Raw genomic sequence first — 15,794 nt, forward strand, 5'->3', positions numbered from 1 at the left:
ATTTACAACTACAATTGGGATTAGAAATTCCATTGCTAAATGAAGTGGTTTCTAAATGAGTCACACCTCCTTTTATGACTTTTTATCACTGTTGTTAAGAGAATTACTACAATTATTAAATGAATCATGTCATTTAGTGAATCCAACTTCTCTTATTGGTTTTGCTTGTTGGAAGCTGGCTGGAAAGATTACAAATGACAGTCCTGTGACCCAGGGATACTGTACTGTAACTGATATAAATGCATGTCAGTTATCAAGCATCTGAATTTTGAACATATGACTGAAGAGATGCTACAGATGTTGTATTTGCAAGGACTTTTCATAAGAAACTTTTGGGATTATTCCTAGTGAGTTATTTTTTTTTTAACATTTCACATGTCCCACACAATCTGGCTGGAGTTGATACCTTACCCATTCAGTTGATAGCAGGCATATATTGTCCTCCCATGTGAAAATCACATCTAAAAATAAAAAAAATAATGTATTATTAAAATGCATTACAGGCAGTCATCAATTTACAACTACAATTGGGATTAGAAATTCCATTGCTAAATGAAGTGGTTTCTAAATGAGTCACACCTCCTTTTATGACTTTTTATCACTGTTGTTAAGAGAATTACTACAATTATTAAATGAATCATGTCATTTAGTGAATCCAACTTCTCTTATTGGTTTTGCTTGTTGGAAGCTGGCTGGAAAGATTACAAATGACAGTCCTGTGACCCAGGGATACTGTACTGTAACTGATATAAATGCATGTCAGTTATCAAGCATCTGAATTTTGAACATATGACTGAAGAGATGCTGCAGATGTTGTATTTGCAAGGACTTTTCATAAGAAACTTTTTTAGCACCAACATAACTTTGAGCACTAAATGAATGGTTGTAAGTTGAGGACTACAGTACTTCTGGTTTATACATTGTATATACTTTATACACAATGGTGAACAGATCTTATACTACCTACTGTTAAAAAACCTAGTTCCTTCTCTGACTATGGGATGACCAATCTTCTTTGAAGTTCTCTCCAAGAACATTGCAACATTTTAGCAAAAGCTATGACTTATGGAAGCCATTTGATGCCCTCTTCCTATTACAAGTGCTTCAGCCTTTTCCTTTTTAAATAAATACTATTGTATCTGCTTTATTTGATATACAGGTGAAACTCAAAAAATTATAATAACGTGCAAATGTTCATTTATTTCAGTAATGCAACTTAAAAAGTGAAACTAATATATGAGATAGACTTATTACATGCAAAGCAAGATAGTTCAAGCTGTGATTTGTCATAATTGTGATGATTATGGTGTACAGCTCATGAAAATCCCAAATCCACAATCTCAGAATATTACATGCAATCAATAAAACAAGGAGTGTTCATAGAACAATATCGGACCTCTGAAAAGTATAAGCATGCTGCTTGTGCACCTTTTTCGTCCACACTTTTCCCTTCCACATAACTTTCTATTAATGTGCTTTGATACAGCACTTTGGGAACATCCAATTTCTTTTGCAATTACCTTTTGAGGCTTTCCCTCCTTATGGAGGGTGTCAATGATGGTTTTCTGTACAACTGTCAGGTCAGCAGTCTTCCCCATGATAGTGATTCCTACTGAACCAGACTGAGAGACCATTTAAAGGCTCAGGAACCCTTTGCAGGTGTTATGGCTTAATTAACTGATTAGAGTGGGACACTTTGAGCCTAGAATATTGCACCTTTTCACAATATTCTAATTTACTGAGATTGTGGATTTGGGGTTTTCATGAGCTGTATACCATAATCATGACAATTATGATAAATCACGGCTTGAACTATCTTGCTTTGCATGTAATGAGTCTATCTCATATATTAGTTTCTCCTTTTAAGTTGCATTACTGAAATAAATGAACTTTTGCACAATATTCTAATTTTTCGAGTTTCACCTGTATACTCCTCTTGGAATGTAAATAGAATGTAAATAGAAAGAAGTCAACCATTTTTACTTACTTAAATCACTAAACATTTTCCTTGTTAAAGAAATATTTCTGGTACATCTTTTTCTCTTTTCTTTTCATACCTTTCTGGCTTTTTCATTAGTATAATACTTTAAAGGTAGATATTTACTACTAATTTCTAGTATTAACTTTTATTTTGAAAATTGGTAGCTTCAGATTTTATACCAAGAATTATAATCCTTTAAAGAAGTTTCAGAGCTCCAGCTGGAATAATAATTTTGGAAAATTAGTTATTTATAAGAATGGAATAGTTTGTCTCTTTCACCAAGCTCACAAAAGGTGACAGTGATTCTTATCTATTCCATTCTATATCACCTGTATATTGTGGCAGTTTCTCTTCTCTAAGTGACAAGGCAGCCTTTTTAATAAAATATAGTGAACTTTTTATAATTCCTTTTTTTCTTGACAAAAGTGGAACCCTTTCTCAACCCTTTTCAAAGAAGTAAAACTCTACAATAGCATAATTTGACTAGTTTTGGAGAACGAAAATGATTCTTGTTCATTGTTCTTTCTTTCAAAATGATCCTTATTTTTTTAAAATCATGGCAAAATCTGTAGCTTGCTCTTTCTTTCTTTCTTTCTTTCTTTCTTTCTTTCTTTCTTTCTTTCTTTTCTTTCTTTCTTCATTGTAAATATGTTTCTTGATATTTCATTGTTCATCATTTTATTCTCAGCAACTGTCTTCTTGTCTTCTCCATTTCTCTGCTAAATGCAGGGGATTATTATTGCAGGAGAACAACAGGTTTTCAGAAGCACTGCATTATTATAAATTGGCTATTGGAAGCAGACCTACTTTAGCCTGTAAGTAAAGTTGCATGCTTGTTGTATTTAAATACTCTGTTCCTTCTCATTTGTCTTGTGTTATAAATAAAACTGTTAAAAAGAAAATTTGTAAGCTGTATTTAATTCTGTTAAATGTGAACAGATGTTTCCACATGGTTCCTGCATATTTGATAACACCTGGGCCATCCTTACTGTAATGTGAAGATGCTGTACTTTGGTAAAATAGTTGATCTTGGATGTTATCCAAGGGCTCTGTACTATTTGTTTTATTGTTAGGCAAACATATTTTGCCAGAGTAATGTTCTGATTTTGATTTGAGTAAAAGAAGCTGAAATATGCTCAAATTTATGGCAGTAAGGGAAGTGAGCTATTTGATAGAGAGGGTCACACATTTAAGAAGCAATTCAGGGTTGCTGGACTGCTTCAAGCAAGTTTGGTAAAAGACTTCTGTTATTTACTTCATCTGATTACCAACCTTTCAGTGACGAGGTCAGAAGCTAAACCAGGATATTAGATTATAGGGGTAGAGAAACAGAAAATTCATGCTAGATATCATTTCAATTCCTTGTATATATGCTTGTATGTGGAATCTTCTAATGTGTGAAAGTCCCATGAGTAAATGAGGAGTCTCAAAATTCTTATTGAAAAATTAAAGCCTGTGACTTCTGAAACATCAATATAGTACTTAACCACCTTTAATTGTTACTTGTTCAAGTTTAAATGTAAATTGATGAGAGGGTCTAACATTTCGTTCTCTAGAAAGAGAGAGCTGAAAATGTTACACTCAGGCAATAAAGCAATTTAAGTTACTCTGCCATCATCCGCGATCCAAAAGTCTTTAATTACCATAAGATTACCTTGTTCATTTGAAGAGCAGTTATTGTTTCTACTGAATCTACTGACTCTCAAATGTACTGAATTTGGGTATTTTATCTCTTTTTATGATTGTGACAAAGCTGTTCTGAAGAAATATTAGAGAGGAAATCACCTTGGTTGACATTTCAATTAATTCTAATGAAATTCCAGTTTTAATATTTTGTTGTGATGGTACTCATTTTTCCCCTTTAATTAGCAATCTATTTCCTATGGCAGTTATTAAAGACATCAATATCTTATAAAGAAAGTCTTGATTGCTGTAGAATTAGAATGGATAATCTCTGACTTTAATGAAAGGTAATTCAATCATAACAAGTTTAAAAAATGAAGGACCAATCTAGATTTGAAGAAACTGTCAACCTGTAACTATCTAATTTTTCTGGTTTTAAATAACTTCAAGTATAATAGAATCGTATATGAATTTGCAATAGCTACATTTCCCTTTCTTTTCTTTAGCTGCTTATTTAAATACTGGTATCATCTTAATGAATCAAGGCAAGGCTGAGGAAGCCAAGAAGACATTTTTGAAATGTTCAGAGATTCCTGATGAAAACTTAAAAGATCCTCATGCTCATAAGAGTTCTGTTACCAGCTGCCTTTATAACTTGGGGAAACTTTACCATGAACAGGGACAATATGAGGTAAGATTTTACAGTAACACAGCAGCTGTCTATAATTTTAATATAATTTTGTGTTTTGTTTTTTTAAAAAATCCTCCACTTCTATACTAGAATTAGCTATTGGGTGTCTGTGAGTTGGGTGGCATACAAATTGAATAAATTATTATTATGGTTCCTCATACAATCATCTGGATATTTAGACTGCATTTTAATTTTACTGAATTAAAAATTCACTTATCGATTCCTTCCCAAGGATCTGGAATGGACAGATGTTGTTGTTTGATAGTGTTAAAGGTATTATTTCGTGATGTAAGCTGCTCCAATTAAAGCTTCCTTTTGCAACTGATTCACGATGATTTGGTCAATGCCACTATAGTTCATGTAGTGCTCCAGGTATTTTGGGATTGCAACCAAAGTACCTAGAACTATTGGTAGTATTAAAGATTGCATAATAGTGTCAAACACGGTATCTACATCTTATATTTTAGACCATAAAGCTCTGACAAGCTTTTCCTAATACATTTACAATCTAACAATTTATGTCTTTTTCTAGGCTATTACTCAGTCTGATGACTGGTAGAATGGAAGACTAGTGAGATGGTAGCAGCTATACTTTATGAACTAGTTTACTGGGGAAATATAGATATTATAGTATATAGTGCAATAGTAATTCATTCATTAGCAAATTATCCTTTTTGAAATGATATACTGTATGAACATGGAAATAATAGCATTTCCTGATACGGTTTAATGTACTTTTTTTTTCCTAGTGAGACTGAAAAAATAGGTTCTTCTTATTAAGGGTGTAATACCAACATCATCAAGCCACCAGAGTCATCTATGTGAGATCGGACGCTGTATAGATCAAATTGCTCAGCCTATCAGTCTTACAGTAGAAACATACAATTGGAATAAATGTAAATTTATATGCTTGTGGAATATGGACAAAGTGTACAATTTGACAACTTCAACTAATTTGTTAGTTGCGAAGTCGTGTCCGACCCATCGCGACCCTATGGACAATGTTCCTCCAGGTCTTCCTGTCCTCTACCATCTTCTGGAGTCCATTTAAGCTCACGCCTACTGCTTCAGTGACTCCATCCAGCCACCTCATTCTCTGTCGTCCCCTTCTTCTATTGCCCTCAATCTTTCCCAGCATTAGGCTCTTCTCCAGTGAGTCCTTCCTCCTCATTAGGTGGCCAAAGTATTTGAGTTTTAGCTTCAGGATCTGGCCTTCTAAAGAGCAGTCAGGGTTGATCTCCTCTAGGACTGACCGGTTTGATCGCCTTGCAGTCCAAGGGACTCGCAGGAGTCTTCTCCAGCACCATAGTTCAAAGGCATCAATTCTTTGGCGCTCAGCCTTTCGTATGGTCCAGCTTTCACTGCCATACATTGCAACTGGGAAGACCATAGCCTTGACTATACGCACTTTTGTTGACAGGGTGATGTCTCTGCTTTTTAGTGTGCTGTCTAGATTTGCCATGGCTTTCCTCCCCAGGAGCAAGCGTCTTTTAATTTCTTGGCTACAGTCCCCATCTGCAGTGATCTTGGAGCCCAGGAAAATAAAATCTGTCACGACCTCCATTTCTTCCCCATCTATTTGCCAGAAATTGAGAGGGCCGGATGCCATGATCTTGGTTTTCTTAATGTTTAGTTTCAACCCAAGTTTTGCACTCTCCTTCTTCACTCGCAACAAGAGGCTCTTTAGTTCCTCTTCACTTTCTGCCATCAGAGTGGTATCATCTGCATATCTTAGGTTGTTGATGTTTCTTCCGGCAATCTTAATTCCAACTTTTGATTCATCTAGCCCTGCCTTTCTCATGATGTGCTCTGCATATAAGTTAAATAGGCAAGGCGACAGTATACAGCCTTGCCGGACTCCTTTCCTAATTTTGAACCAATCAGTGGTTCCGTGTCCAGTTCTCACTGTTGCTTCTTGGCCCGCATATAGGTTTCTCAAGAGACAAATAAGATGGTCTGGTATGCCCATCTCTTTAAGGACTTGCCACAGTTTGTTATGATCCACACAATCAAAGGCTTTAGCATAGTCAATGAAGCAGAAGTAGATGTTTTTCTGGAACTCTCTAGCTTTCTCCATGATCCAGCGTACGTTAGCAATTTGATCTCTAGTTCCTCTGCCTCTTCGAAATCCTGCCTGTACTTCTGGTAGTTCTCGATCCACATACTGCTGGAGCCTAGCTTGTAGAATTTTAAGCATAACTTTACTAGCATGAGAAATGAGTGCAATGGTGCGATAGTTTGAACATTCTTTGGCACTGCCTTTCTTTGGAATTGGAATGTAAACTGATCTTTTCCAATCCTGTGGCCACTGTTGAGTTTTCCAAATTTGCTGGCAAATTGAGTGTAGCACTTTTACTGCATCGTCTTTTAAGATTTTGAATAGCTCAGCTGGAATACTGTCACCTCCACTAGCTTTGTTGTTGCTCAGCTTTTCTTAGGCCCACTTCACTTCACATTCTAGGATGTCTGGCTCGAGGTCAGTGACCACCTCATTGTGATTATCAGGGACGTTAAGCTCATTCTTGTATAGTTCTTCTGTGTAATTTTGCCACCTCTTCTTAATCTCTTCTGCCTCTGTTAGGTCCCTGCCATTTTGGTCCTTTATCATGCCCATTTTTGCATGAAACGTTCCTTTCATCTCTCCAATTTTCTTGAAAAGATCTCTGGTCCTCCCTATTCTATTGTTTTCTTCTATTTCTTTCAATTGTTCATTTAAGAAGGCATTCTTATCTCTTCTAGCTATTCTTTGGAATTCTGCATTTAATTGGGCATATCTTTCTTTTTCTCCCTTGCCTTTCGCTTCCCTCCTTTCCTCAGCTATTTGCAAAGCTTCCTCAGACAGCCATTTTGCTTTCTTGCATTTCTTTTTCTTTGGGATGGTTTTGGTTGCTACCTGTTGTACAATGTTGCGAACCTCTGTCCATAGTTCTTCAGGCACTCTGTCTATCAGATCTAATTCTTTAAATCTATTTGTCACCTCTACTGTATATTCAACAGGGATATGATTTAATTCGTACCTGACTGGCCTAGCGCTTTTCCCTACTTTCTTTAATTTAAGCCTAAACTTTGCAACAAGAAGCTCATGGTCTGAGCCACAGTCAGCTCCTGGTCTTGTTTTTACTGACTGTATAGAGCTTCTCCATCTTTGGCTGCAGAGCATATAGTCAATCTGATTTCTGTGTTGACCATCTGGTGATGTCCATGTGTAAAGCCGTCTCTTGGGTTGTTGGAAAAGAGTGTTTGCTATGACCATTGTATTCTCTTGACAAAATTCTATCAGCCTGTGCCCTGCTTCATTTTGTACTCCAAGGCCAAACTTGCCTGTTATTCCGGTTATCTTTTGGCTTCCTACTTTAGCATTCCAATCTCCCATGATGATAAGGACATCATTTTTGGGTGTTCTATAAGGTGCTGTAGGGCTTCATAGAACCGGTCAATTTCATCCTCTTCAGCTCTGGTGGTTGGGGCGTAGACTTGGACTACTGTGATATTGAATGGTTTGCCTTGGATTCGAACTGAGATCATTCTGTCATTTTGAGGGTTGTATCCCAGTATTGCTTTTCCTACTTTTTTATTGACTATGAAGGCTACTCCATTTCTTCTGAGGGATTCTTGCCCGCAGTAGTATACCTGATGGTCATCTGAATTAAATTCACCCATTCCTGTCCATTTTAGTTCGCTGATACCTAAGATGTCGATGTCTAGTCTTGTCATCTCTTGTTTGACCACGTCCAGCTTTCCTTGATTCATGGATCTTACATTCCAGGTTCCTATGGAGAAAGAATCTGTACAGCATCGGACTTTCCTTTCACCACCAGACATATCCACAGCTGAGCGTCCTTTCGGCTTTGGCCCAGTCGCTTCATTCTTTCTGGCGCTACTAGTACTAGCCCTCTGCTCTTCCCCAGTAGCATATTGGATGCCTTCCGACCTGAGGGGCTCATCTTCCAGCATCATATCGTTTTGCCTTTTGGTACTGTCCATAGGGTTTTCATGGCAAAGATACTGGAGTGGTTTGCCATTTCCTTCTCCAGTGGATCACGTTTTGTCAGAACTCTCTGCTATGACCTGTCCGTCTTGGGTGGCCCTGCACGGCATAGCTCATAGCTTCATTGAATTATGCAAGCCCCTTCGCCACGACAAGGCAGTAATCCATGAAGGGGCTTCAACTAATATATAGCTTCATTTTAAGAATAGGTAATGGTCAAAACCCACAGTAGTTTGACCTGACATATATGTGTTTTATTTTAAACCTAGAAGGCTTTCAGTTTAATGTGGCCTGTATTACTTTATGCAAAGCAGTAACACTTCCCATTATTATCAGCAGATGGAAAAGTATCATTGTGATTATTACCATTTTGTAACATCAGAATGTGTTCTAGGAAATTCTAAGGTATTTTCTTTTCCCATTCTTAAATGGCAGGTTTGAATATTGAAAATTGTTCTGTTTTACATTGAGAAGATTCATGTGAACTGTATAATTTTTACATAGATTGAAATTAATCCATGTTAATCTTCTGCAGCACAAACTGCAGTTTGGTACCACCTTACATGCCAATAGATTTTTTTTTGCATATGCTTATACAGAAATCAATTTGAAGGTGTCATGAGATTCATCATTATACATTTTATTAAATGCCTATTTCTTGTTATGATTAACAAAGGCATCTTCAATTTCACAATATTTTATATCACATTCATGCTTCTGAATTTGATGTTGTTGTAATGATATGTTTCTCAACACTTTGTCATAGGATGCCCTTTTAGTTTACAAAGAAGCGATACAGAAAATGCCAAGACAGTTTGCACCACAGAGTTTGTATAATATGATAGGTGAGTCTAAGCAAACATCTAAAAATATTTGTGTTAATTTTCTTCCAATGCACATACTTTTGTATTTCTACCAATACTGGACATTAACCAAAGTATTTCATTTATGATATGTTTTTGGCTTTAATCAAATCTTCAAGGTTTACATTTGTAGCTTACCCCATATCACCACAGATATAAATCAGAACAATTAATGAATAAAAAGTATGGTTAGCTTTCCCCTATGTATTCATAAAGTGCTGTCAACAAAGCAAAACAAATTTAAAATAATATATGCTTATCCAAATATACTAATCCTGAGTCCAAAAACAGATAAGATTTGCCAAATATTTCCAATAAACTATTTCATAGTCACAATATGGGCACTAGTAATGGCTTTTAATCCTTTTAATCTCCGAAGACTCAGGGCGGCTTACAATCTAAAGCACAATTCAATGTGCTTAGCAATAGCCTTCATTCTATGTATATGTCTGCTTATTAGGGCTTTCGCCCCCCCCCCACGCGGCATTATTACAAAGTCAGCTTATTGCCCCCAACAATCTGCGTCCTCATTTTACCTACCTCGGAAGGATGGAAGGCTGAGTCAACCTTGAGTCTGGTGGGACTCGAACCTGCACTAATTGCAGACAGCTGGTGTTACTTAAGGACGCATTAGCCCACTGCTCCATCAAGGCTCTGTTTTTAAGGAACTAATTTTTAGCTGATTAAAGACTTTCTAGTTCACATAGGCTAAAATGTGTCTTGTGCAACTTGTTGCTATGACTACAATAATTCCAAACTCACATGGCCAAACAGAATCACAATACTCCAGGCTCAAAGCATCTTCTCTCCCTCCATCTCCCTCTCCCCCTCCCTCCCTCTATGCCTCTCTCTCTTTCTCTCTGTCCCTTGTCTGAAGTCTAAGTCCTGTAAATTTAGTGATTAAAAAAGTTTTGTACCATGGTTACATATTAGAGCATACCAAATAAAAATACTTTTACAAAAAATCCCATCCCTAAACCTATATTGGTTTGATGTATGTAAAGTATGATCTGATGTAAAGTATGGTCTGATATAAAGTAGACATCAAATTATAGCCTAGAAGTAATAGCTAAAATAATTTTCTAGATTAAACTTTATTATTAATCTTAACAATTTAGAAGTTTGGCAACATTGGATATAAGCTATTTCATGGCATCCTTGATTACTTTTAAAATATAGAATTCTCCTTTATAACAGTTCAGATTTTCAACTCATCTTCTCAGCTACAACTGCTCAAAAATAATTTGATATGCTGTCTTTCTTTTTCATCAATATATCCAGTAATTAAAATCATTTCTCACTAAAAGAGGTTGAAATTATTGAACAGATGAATAAAATCCTATGGTACAGAGGAGAAAAAGAAATTCTGACTACTTCTCATTTTGCTTCTGATTTTTAGAGAATTGGAAACTTCTTTTGTATAGAAAATACCAAAATTAGTTATCAGTCAGCATAATATTCCTCTATATCATATTGTTAATAAAAATTAAACTTTGGGTTTTGCTCGAGTCAATATAACTGGGTAGACTGAAAGACCATAAAAATTGTATAACTGTCTGATTTGTGAAGACAGCAATTGTTGATTAGGAAATTAACAGCTATTTTGTTTCCTTGATTCATGATGATGTACTCAAATCCTGGTTTTTTCTGGAAAACTGTATTAAAGTAAGTTTATACAAGAAATGCTTTTCACACAGAGATCATCTGGTTTAGACTTGTTTCTTCCCTTTACTTATGAGAAAAGTAATTAGGCATAAAGTAATAGAATAATGGCAGTATATCTGCTTTAAGTACAATAAATAAAATAAATGTTTTAATGTAGAAGGTTTTATCCGTTACTGAATGGAGACATTTCAGCTATTAATCATATTTGGAATCAGTTGATCCTTCTGGATATTGTAGGCATTTTGATAGGATGAAGTGTGAAATTTTAAGCATCTGAATGTTCATCTAATTTAACACAGCTGTTTTGTAGTAGTTTTGCTTCTGACAGCTATAGCAAGCCAGGCTGATTCAGTCTTCCAGAGATTATAAGTTTCTCTTGACTCATGTTATCACTAATGCAATTTCCATCCATATTAAGCTTTTTGGAAAAATATTCTGAGCACTGGACATCATCATATTCCTGTTGTTATCCAGTCTTTTGGATAAGCATCCACAAACATCTGTTGAGAATTTTCATTACACATAAAATTCATATTTCTAAAGAAGTCAGTCATAAAATCTTAGTCTTAAAAAATTCTTAATCTATATATTTCTTTTGCTGCAAGTTGACTCAAGATTTTTAAGGGTTGTGAGATATTTATATATTAATAGTAATATCATATATATTCTGTTGGTGACATTCTACTACAGAATAATGGAATAGTAACATGCTATTATGTAATATATATAATATAAATTAGAAATATAAATTAATTTGTATTATATCTGTATTTTTGAACACATATATGCATGTATTTATACTGTATATTAATATATAAAATATAATTGCTTTTATCAGTTTATATGTTCTATTAATACATTTTTATGATTTCCTATTCTGCTTTGTAGGAGAAGCCTACATGAGACTTAGCAGATTCTCTGAAGCAGAATATTGGTATGTGGAATCACTGCACTCTAAAACTGATCACATTCCAGCTCATCTCACATATGGGAAACTTCTTGCTTTAACGGTAAGTGAACTATCTGGAAAATAGCAGTAAGTTTTTTAGCAAGAGAAAAACAATCCTATCTGTCACATGTTTGTCACATACAGACTCATCTCACTCTTTCTTTGTATAAAATATTATACAAACAGCAATAAGGCTCTTTTTTCCTATTATTTGCAAGCTAGGAACTCATATCTTGAGATCACCTTTGCAAACCATTCTACTGTTGTTCACAAACCATCTACTAGAGAAATACATAAAAAATACTGACATAGAATGCACGCTATTTGTCAGCTTTCTCCTATATCTTTCTTCAAATTTCTCTCTTTTCATATGTATTAACTATCAAAAGATTTAGTCCATATTACCTGGGTTTATGTGAATTCTAACTCCTTACCTTTTTATGGTGAGAGCCAGTGTAGTGTTGTGGTTAGGGTGCTGCAATAAGTGCAGGAATACTCAGATTATAGTCCACTCATAGCCACGGAAGGCAACTGGGTGATTTGGGATAGTCAGTCTTTCTCAGCCTTAGACAAGGAAGCCCCCAAAATCTATCAAGTTGCACTGAACTAATGTAATCAGTAAAGAGACTTTCATTTTTTTGGTAAAATAATTCAGAATGATGATGATGATGATGGGGGTGGGTGGGTGGGGGGTGATGATAGTGCAGATGCAGCATCTATAATATACTAAATTAGGAATGGATTTTCCAATTGGAACAGTAGACAAAATGTATGTTGAGGTTATCTGGCTATTATCTGGGTAATTTGCTGATCAACTGAATAAATATTATTTTAGTACAGTTTCCCTTGATTAACAGACAACACCTCCTCTCCCCAGTATACAAATATAATGAATTATCTTATTGTTTTTGATGTACAAACTATTCATTGCCTGTTCCTGATAGTATCAGGAATATCAATATCTTATAAAGTATGGTTATGGAAATTATGCAGTAATATCCTTTCTCATTGGTGACATATACTTTGTCCAGCTGAAAGACAAGAAAACTCTGGCAATTTCTAGTTTTTCTTTATATGTGAATTAACCTATTGTGTCTTTGATAGCTAAATGGTAATTTCAGTGGGGTTTTTTTTGGCCTAGTGCTATATACTCTGAACAAAATGTTCCACTCCCTTTAATTCATTTAAAGACTTGTGTTTTATTTTGAGTAATATATATTATGTTAGGGACGCGGTGGCTCAGTGGGTTAGGACGCTGAGCGTCGAATCCCGAGTGCCGCATAACAAAGTGAGCGCCTGTTACTCGTCCCAGCTTCTGCCAACCTAGCAGTTCGAAAGCATGTAAAAATGCAAGTAGAAAAATAGGGACTACTACGGTGGGAAGGTAACAGCATTCCATGTGCCTTTGGCGTCTAGTCATGCCGGCCACATGACCACGGAGACGTCCTCGGACAAGCGCTGGCTCTTCGGCTTTGAAACGGAGATGAGCACCGGCCCCTATAGTTGGAAATGACTAGCACGCATGTGTGGGGGAACCTTTATCTTTTTACCTTATATATTACGTTGCTACTTAATTTTTGCCTATTTTTTTAAAAAAACTATTCTTTATCTATTTTTTTGCACTTCAAAATATTATGCATTATATGTTCCTTAAAACAATTGCAAACAATGCTACTTTGCATCATTTATCTGAGGTTTAAGGGATAAGTCTCAATCTGCATGTGTAGAACCATAAGCTTGTTTTACACAGTAGGGTCTTTTTGTTATTCTGGCTTGTTTTCTTATTTATTTATTTTTTTAGAATATAAATTTTACATTGTTGTATATTGCATCTGCAAGGGTAAAAGAATGAAAAAAATGTGGTTAAGCTGTATGAATGAGAGCCAGTGTACAGTAGTGGTTAAAAACACACAACTAGAAAATGGAAGAGCATGAATTCTAATCTTGCCTTTGGGCACCTGCTGGGTGACTTTGGGCCAGTTGTTCTCTCTCAGCTGCAGAAAAAAGGCAAGGACAATTTGCCTTCCAAAAAATGTTTCCAAGAAAACTTCAGAAAAATTGTCCATGTAGTAACCTGGACGGAATATTGATTTGAAAGCATAAAAAAGGTACTGTATGTGAATAAATGGCTTAATTAGGTGAATAATTAGAAAATATTATAGACCAGTGGTTTTCAACCTGTAGTCCGTTTACCCGTGGGGGTCTGCTGTATCATCACAAGAGATCAGTGAAGGCTTGAATAAATGTTATGATTTCAATCTTGAGTTAAGTCCTGGGGATCCATGGCCATGGTCCGTGGCCACAAAAGATGTTTAAAGGGGGGTTCATAGTGAAGAAAAGGTTGAGAACCACAGCTGTAGACAATCCTGAGCTGTTCATTTGTAAAACTGTATTCGGCCAGAATAATTATCAGCCATAAATTATCAGTCTTAAATTCCTAATATGATTTCATCACTGACAAATTTATCATGGCTTATCTGTTGTGAATTGAAAGAAACTGCAGAATGATTACAATTACAATGATTACAATTCACAAATGTAAATAATAAATGCATCTAGAACAGACATGTCAAACTCACAACGTCACGTAGCTTTTTCCCCATTGCCGGCAATGGGGTGGTTGCAGTTTCCTGGTGATGCATCCAGCCCGCGAGCTGGCAGTTTGACACCCCTAATCTAGAAGATGCCATAAGACTGTTGGTTTTCTGAAGAGACTGACATATTATTTATTACCTATTGCCTATTTTACATCTACCCTGTTAAATGCCAGAGGAGTGACAAGTTTCCTATGATGGTGATTTTGTTTCTTTTTATACCTTTTAAATCATGACTTCATATACTGTCTGTGTGTAATTGTAGATGACTGTTACAAATACCAGTGCTCAGATTGTATGTTTGGGGATAACTATACCTGACACTTAATGCTTCTTTGCATTTGACCTCATTATCTTTTTTTAAAAAACAAAACAAATTGAAGCTTCCAGGGAAGTTATAATTATGGGATTAGAGCATGAATGAAAGGAAAAACTCTTTTTTCTTCCCTGATTGGGTCTTTAAAAAATCTATTTTTGGAAGCTGGTTTTGGATGCCTGTAAGTAAGGCTATCACCAATTTTTAACAAAAGATTTTAGTCACAATTAAGATATCTCCTGGGCTGTTGTGACCTTTCCATTACTTAAAAAGGTATATTTTGGCCATAAAGAAACTATTGCAATAATTATATCCATTGCTTTTAGTTTATTTAAAAACATTCCTTTAACTCATTAGTTCAGTAGCTGAAACTAAGTCTTGCTTTTTTTAATGCATTTTTCTATAAGGCAGCAGAGTCTTCCCCCTCACTCTTCTCTCTTTCCACTCCTCTTTGTTATCTGAACCTAATTACAATTTTGCACAGGATTAGATCCAGCTAATTACATCCTCATTATAAACTATTTCTGGCAAAGGAGAAATTTTAACATGGGATCAGAAAAAATAACCCCATCATTTTTTTCTGATAAATATTTGAGGAAGGCTATAGTCCAGACATGTTTCAAAGAACCAAAGTTACCCATGTATAATATCAGTGTGATGTTGGTTTCCTGTTAAATATGAGTGGCACTTCATTTATCTAAATGTTTCAGACACACATATACACACAAACAGCCGTTTAAGCACAAATACATATATATTGATACTAACAATTCTCATATAGGATCTTAGGAGGAGACCACAAACAAAACAATATAAGTATCATCTCTGGATTCAGATTTTTTTTTAATCTAGTAGATATTTGGAGCAATAGGACTCTCTGTGTGTGTGTGTGTGTGTGTGTGCGTGCACGTGCACGTGGATTCACACACACATGCCTGCTTGCCTGCTTGCCTCAAGGCTATTTTGGCAGAACACATTTTAAAATGCAGCTGTCACACTTAGGCTTAATCCTGTCTATATATGTGTCTAGTTTGCCTGAAAAGATGGTTTTTTTAAAAGTGAAAAACATTTTGTTATAAATTGAATTAGATTTTAAAAAGGTACTAATAATTACCTGGAAGCAT

At 35.5% G+C, this 15,794-nt stretch overlaps 1 protein-coding gene across 1 annotated transcript in view; it reads left to right on the plus strand.

Annotated features, from left to right (window-relative positions):
• Positions 1-15,794, plus strand: part of TMTC2 (transmembrane O-mannosyltransferase targeting cadherins 2) — a 217,662-nt gene that overhangs the window by 158,320 nt on the left and 43,548 nt on the right. Inside the window, exons 5-8 of the mRNA XM_083365136.1 lie at positions 2,711-2,796; positions 4,111-4,295; positions 9,050-9,128; positions 11,700-11,821. Coding sequence (XP_083221262.1) covers positions 2,711-2,796; positions 4,111-4,295; positions 9,050-9,128; positions 11,700-11,821 — 472 coding nt within the window. The remainder of the gene's footprint in view (positions 1-2,710; positions 2,797-4,110; positions 4,296-9,049; positions 9,129-11,699; positions 11,822-15,794) is intronic.

This window comes from Vipera ursinii (assembly GCF_947247035.1).
Source record: "Vipera ursinii genome assembly, chromosome: 6".
Classification (NCBI taxonomy): Eukaryota; Metazoa; Chordata; class Lepidosauria; order Squamata; family Viperidae; genus Vipera; species Vipera ursinii.